Source organism: Hylaeus volcanicus, chromosome 5 (assembly GCF_026283585.1).
Source record: "Hylaeus volcanicus isolate JK05 chromosome 5, UHH_iyHylVolc1.0_haploid, whole genome shotgun sequence".
Taxonomy (NCBI): domain Eukaryota; kingdom Metazoa; phylum Arthropoda; class Insecta; order Hymenoptera; family Colletidae; genus Hylaeus; species Hylaeus volcanicus.
Genome location: NC_071980.1, coordinates 29710074 through 29716545, shown reverse-complemented (window position 1 = coordinate 29716545; position 6472 = coordinate 29710074). Strand labels below are relative to the sequence as shown.

Genomic DNA, 6472 nt, shown 5'->3' with positions numbered 1-6472 from the left:
TTCGTGTTCTTATTTGACTCCTTATTGTTGGGTATGGGAGGCGCGGACATTACAATTGTATCATGTTCTCTTTACTAAATTATTTTTCCGTCAAGAAATGAGAAAAATAAGAATTGTGACTATAACTAAATTTATTGTTTTCGAATAAAGTCACGTCGAGTTTAACTTGATAGCCATAATGAACGTGTAATCAGTCTTCGTTACAGAAAAATGACAAATAACAAACGAAGCACCGAAAACAAGTAACGTGGAACTTTCGTAGATTTATGTAATTCTGATACTATCAATCATTAAACCTACGCATACACGAAGTATGACAGCATGTCTCCTGAAGATAAATGTTCGCTGTAACGCGAACAATTAAATATTTGTTCAAGTTCCACGTGCAGCACTGATCCTTGGATACTCGCCCCGTTGATTAACAGGGACTTTACGAATAATACAGATTGTTTCTGTCGTGACATCAGTAGAAAAAACGCACGATCTGTGACGGACACTTGGAAAATAGGCCCAACATGACTTTAGAATGACCATGAGTTTATATATATTTTCATGTTTGTATACAGCGTAAAGAATAATCCGGAACTTTGGCTAATCGGGCATAATTACCGCGATACCTTCATAACTATTTTCATAGGCATCTACACAAAAAGCGGGAAACGTTTTAATAATCTGCTCGACCTTGTGGCGACATTGTGGAAACGACAATTTATTCAGTTATACGAATTTGATTATCCCATTCCGAATAAATAAGTTCATGTCATGGAACAATTTGAAAGATTGGGTCAGGTGTGGAGGATTTAAATTAGGAGCATCTTGCTTTAATTTATTGTTCAATTTTTATTCAACAATTAACAAACCAAAAATTATTAATACATAATATTAAATTATGTAGATTAGAATCTTGGTTGTCTGTAGGAACCTGGCTCGCAGATTATCGGAACTCGTCCTCCACGAATTTCGAATCTCATTAGTGTTTTGACAAATGGCACGGTGGAACTAATCGATAAGTTCGTCGATTACAGAAGCGTTTCGTAGGCGGGTTAAACTGAATTTAAACAGATTGTTAAATATAGATAAATACATTTTAAAATTTCATTGAAAACATAAGGATTAAATTGTATCAGTGTGTACACTCTAAGGGGGATTTTAATGTGAATCGGAGTTTCCCAATTTCCATGATTTTCGTGTAATTCGATCGAGTGATTCACGGTATCGATGCGATGAGTCTTGCGCATGCGTCACGTGTTGCCCCTGCGAGGATTTGTGGGGATTTCTTAAATACGGCGCGCGACTTTGAGCGTCAGTCGATCATCGAGTGCTGAAAAGCAAGAGTCGTGGTTATTGTGGCCGTGAAGATTTTTTGTGCGCTTTCTTGTGAATAGGTACGAGTCTCGAATCCAACGGAAGTGAATTTCAATTAAACATCGGGTCTATCGCTCGATTCAAACATCTTATTCCATCTACAATATTTTCGACTCTCTGTCGAATCATTTTTGGTATAATTTAAATTTAAATGATAAAGAAAAGATCAAAATTAAACTCAACAGCAGACAGTGCACCAATAATTTTCTTTAACAAACTTTTCAATATAATTTGATTTAAGTGAGTTAAATGAAGAAGTGAAACGCAAATTGACAGAATATTAAGTGAATTATAATAAATTATAAATTTATGAAAAATTATTTTGATAATCGTGATACATTAAAGTCAAATATTAGTGATTGGTATTCGAGCATAAAATTCATTATCTATCATTAACATCTAGTGTTTCGATTGGTTTCTGAAATTGGACGAGACTTGTTCATCGCACACTTTGTTTCCAGTGTGTCAGCGAGCTCCGAGATGTTGTGCATGGGTTTGGCGTTAATTGCCCTGTTGCAACCACTGGTGCACGTGGTGTCTGCTCAAGGTACGTGTTTCAAATTGGGTTTTTACGAGTTGCATGCACTTCAGATTCCATTACGATCCCGTCACCTAGCCTTCGTGCACTTTTTAACAGGGAATAGCAGATCCTTGATAATTAGTCACGAAACGGTTACTCACCGATCAGAGTTGGTCAAATTTTTATCCAAGCAATATTATTCAATTCATGACAAACGAAAATAAAATTCTATCCCAAGTTACAATAAGGATCTGAGGGATGAATTTTAAATGGATTTCCATTGCTCTAATTCAATTACGCACAAACCAAAGCAATTTTGATGTAAAATAATTATAAGTAATATCAATTATGCCTACCTCTAGTACCAGTGGCAATACTCGACCAACGTGTTCGTGTCAGTCACTAAAACAACGAAATAGAGTTTTACGCGTTAATGGATTGCAAAGAGTTTCGTGGCTGTCTGGAGATGCTGGGCGACGAAGCTCGAGAAGTTTCTCACGCGATGAATAATGTTTACTTGTTAGTGTCGCTTCCGTGCTTGTTCGCGTAAATCAATGCACATTTGAACACTGTTATGTAATGCCAATAAAAATCGCCAATACGGAGAACATTGACGCAAAGAAAGCTTTTAAGATGATGGAAATGTACATACATGCTTTGACTCGTGCCTTTTTAGAAAACAGAAGTCCGTCGTCGAATTCAGAAGTAATTTTCAATTCAAATTCAATAAAAGAAAAAAAAAATTCTTAATATATTTAAGAAAGCGTCAGAATGCTAGAATGACAAGTTCTTAACGCGTCGACCTCGAACTCGTGTTCCTCCAAATGAGTGTCCAGATCCCCCGAATTATAATTAACGAATCGACTCGAAATTTTGACAATATATTCTCAGATATTTTGTTCATCGTTCGATCGAGATTTGATTTCCTTTATATTTGGTTTCTTGGGAAAACTAATTTCCGGAAGAAAAACTTTAGTGGTTGTCGGCTCGATTCGGGTGAAAATTCCTTCATGCGTAGCATTACGTAGAATTGTAGAAGGTTAATCGACCGCGTTTGTTGATCGTTTTTCATCCGCGGGGAATTCCTTCTCTTTGCCAGAATGTTGAGCAATCGGTGTTATACGATTTATCCGAACACGATCAAGGCCTGAACCTTCGAACCGAGAGAGCGAAGCATTCACACAATCTGACCAGCGGTGGAGGTCAAGTGAAGTCAGTGTTGCGTGTCTAATGATAATTTATCAATTTTTTCATTCGGTTCTAACCATCTCTACACAGTAGAAAAAGTTAGATTAATTAGAGCAACGTGCCACTTACGGATGAGTTTTACAAAAGTTACATTTTACATCATTCTTTATTGACTAAAACTGCGAAGAAAACGTAGTAACACGCAAGGGAAGCACCATTTCTCTTTTGGTTATTTACACAATCTTACATCATCTGAAAATCGATCATTTGTTATATTTAATAATACGACGGTCAAAGATACAACCATAATTCACTGTCAATCAGATATGCTATATGTGTGAGCTAACTGTTAAAGCTGACTTTACGTCATCCACGAATAGAATGTTTCTTCATATACGTAAATTTATCGCGATTTCCTTTTCTGTGCAGATTAGAGGCGATTAAAAATGCTAGCTAACGATTCCGCTTCGATGCTTCGCGGATTCATGTTAATGATCCATATTTTGCAATATTAAAGACTCAAGGTAGTATTCATTGAACGTACCTATAATTTGCAAAGTGTTTTGAATCATTCGACTTTCCATTGCATTCACATGGTTTTACGATAAATTATTTTTTGTATTCATATCGTATGAATTCCAGTAGATTTTCTTGCTTGCGTGTGATCGTCAGGGACAAACGATCGATTAGCGCGCGTTACGTGTTGCGTTCCCTGAAATCTCACGAGCGTTCAAACAGCAGCTCTCGAATACTAATCTAGGATTCGATCCGTAAATCAACAATCTGGTCTGCAATTTACGCGTAAAATGACGTAACGTGGCCCCAGGTTACAGAAATATATTCATACGCGTATGTCCTCCGAGAAACGAGTTTCACGAAACAATTAAATCATATTTCTGCGTCTAATTCATGATCAAACTTTGAGTAACGTTTTGTTCGAGAATTGCCATGCAATGTTTATCGAATAAACGTAGAATTTACTGAGCAGCAATACGAAAACTTGTTGTGCGATGTTTCTTGGAAATCGTTAGTCGTCATCGTTCACGAGCCTCAATTAGTTATTTACGCTTCGATGGATACGTTACCAACAACTTTACTAAACACCACAAGTAACCTTAACGTATAGTTGTCTTCCCATCGAACAATAATTTTTTTCTCGATGTTACATTTAGCTTCAGATTGTCTTGAAAAGAAGAAACAAAAAATTCATGTACCACCCCATAGGAAATAAAATAAAACTATAGCTTCAAGTCGTTCCCTAAGGAGAAATTGGTTTATTAATTTAATTTCATACAATTAAATTTAAATTCTGTATACGTTATTTGCTAACTGGAGATGCATGTGATCGAAAAGTTGCAGGCTACACTTGCACCACTCCGAACTCCGAACCTGGGATGTGTCTCAACATCAGAAACTGTGAACCGTTGCTGGCGCTCCTGCAACGCGATGGTCTCGCTGCAGGCGACTTCCTGAGACGATCGCTATGCTCGGATCAGAATGGACAGCCTATAGTGTGCTGTCCTGTGAACAACGTGAATCCTTCGAGAGATAGCAAGGAGATTCAGCAAAATGTGTATACTCCCTTGGAGCCACCACACTGTGGTTTCAGCAACATTAGTCATGCTAGAGTGGTGGGTGGCGAACCATCGAAACTAGGTACTACAGTTAGTCTATAATGTTGTCCAATGCGTATGAAATTTCACATTTCCACATACTACATGTGTAAAGTTGATCCGAGTTATAGAAATGCTTCAAATTAAATCAAGTTCTGAAAGAAGTTTGGTTTGAGTTAGGTGCTTGGCCGTGGATCGCAGCGTTGGGTTATCGCAGCGTCAAAAACCCCTCGATACCAAGATGGCTGTGCGGGGGTTCCCTGATATCGGCGAGGCACATTCTGACAGCCGCTCACTGTGCCACGCGTGACGATTTGTATATAGTACGCATCGGTGATTTGAATATAGTGCGCGACGACGATGGAGCGAGTCCTGTCGATATCGAGGTCGAACGGAAGATCGTGCATCCTGGATACACCGCCTCGCCGAAGGTAACGAACGATATCGCTGTCCTTCGACTGGTGCAAGATGTACAGTTTACGAGTAAGTAGATCTTGCATAGTGAATTTAGGTAAAGGCACACGCAGTTAGCACTATCGAGGATACCAACGTTTTATTTGGATAAATCCTCTTTATCTGAATTTTCAGATCTCATCTACCCCGTTTGTCTCCCAGTGAACGAGCCCCTTCGAAGCAACAGTTTCTACAGATATTACCCCTTCATCGCCGGATGGGGAGCGATAGGAACCAGTGAGTTGACCATCTCTAACTGAACGCAGGCCATAATTAATAGTTTTCTTGTCGAATTTTTCATTATGTGTTTCTTTTTGCGCTTCTATAGAGGGACCAGCCAGTGAGGAGCTCTTAGAGGCGCAAGTGCCTGTGGTTGGAAACGATGCTTGTCGACAGGCTTACTCAAGGTTTGCTAGTGCGGTGATCGATGATCGAGTATTGTGCGCTGGGTACGCCCAGGGAGGAAAGGATGCTTGCCAGGTGAGAAAATTGTAAATTTAAACGTAAGTTGAATGAATCTGCCTAAGATCAAAATAATCAAATTAGCTAGTCACTCTTTTGGATTTTAAAAAATATGTCTGTATCGTTCCTTCCATAACTTTTGTCTGCAGGGTGATAGTGGAGGGCCTCTGATGTTGCCTCAGCAAGTCGTCAACTTCTATCAGATCGGGGTTGTATCTTACGGTTTCAAATGCGCCGAGCCTGGCTACCCAGGTGTCTACACCAGAGTCACCGCGCACCTCGATTTCATTATTGCATCGATGCAATAACGGAAGTCGACGTCGACCGATCGACGATGATCGTGCAAAGTATGAGGAAGTTTTCAGATTTATCGGTCTGGATCCTCGTGCAACGATTCTGATGCCTGAAAGTATTTTTTTACTTTATCCAATATAATCTTAAGATGCACGAACTGTGAAATAGTTGATACTAGCGTTTTACACTTGCTTTTATATAAATGAATACCTGTAAAAACATGACGTTTCCACAACTGTTTTCACAGTCTTGTAAATCTGCTTAATGTTACTATTTTAACTAATGCAATTTTCTACGTGTCATTCGAAAGTATTCGATCGCGTGCTAGGTAGCAAACATTAAAGAGAACTTATTCACTAGTTGAAATTATTAACTTTTATCGACCACACAAGTGATCAAATACTTTCGAGTGTTGTGTTAGATAAACGTACCAATAGTTCGCTATTTAAGAGAACGTTGTCACAAAAATTTCTATGTCTATTTTTAGTTACGATGACATGATTACATACAAGATTTATTGAACCACTTGGACCAACTGTTTCTTCGTCATCTTTTCTTAAAAAGATTTCCTGTTTTG

General features: G+C 38.5%; 1 protein-coding gene across 2 annotated transcripts; it reads left to right on the top strand.

The window, feature by feature from the left end:
• Window positions 1-1246: 1246 nt before the first annotated feature.
• On the top strand, window positions 1247-6426 carry LOC128877007 (venom serine protease Bi-VSP-like). Of its 2 annotated transcripts, none has more exons than XM_054123925.1 (7): window positions 1247-1385; window positions 1827-1912; window positions 4433-4729; window positions 4867-5169; window positions 5275-5376; window positions 5468-5619; window positions 5751-6426. In XM_054123925.1, exons 2-7 carry the CDS (start codon window positions 1846-1848, stop codon window positions 5907-5909), a joined length of 1080 nt encoding a protein of 359 aa, XP_053979900.1. In that variant the 5' UTR covers window positions 1247-1385; window positions 1827-1845; the 3' UTR covers window positions 5910-6426. The 2 variants fall into 2 exon arrangements, with proteins under 2 accessions (XP_053979900.1, XP_053979899.1); XM_054123924.1 differs by having other exon boundaries at window positions 4427-4729.
• The last annotated feature ends 46 nt before the right edge of the window (window positions 6427-6472 follow it).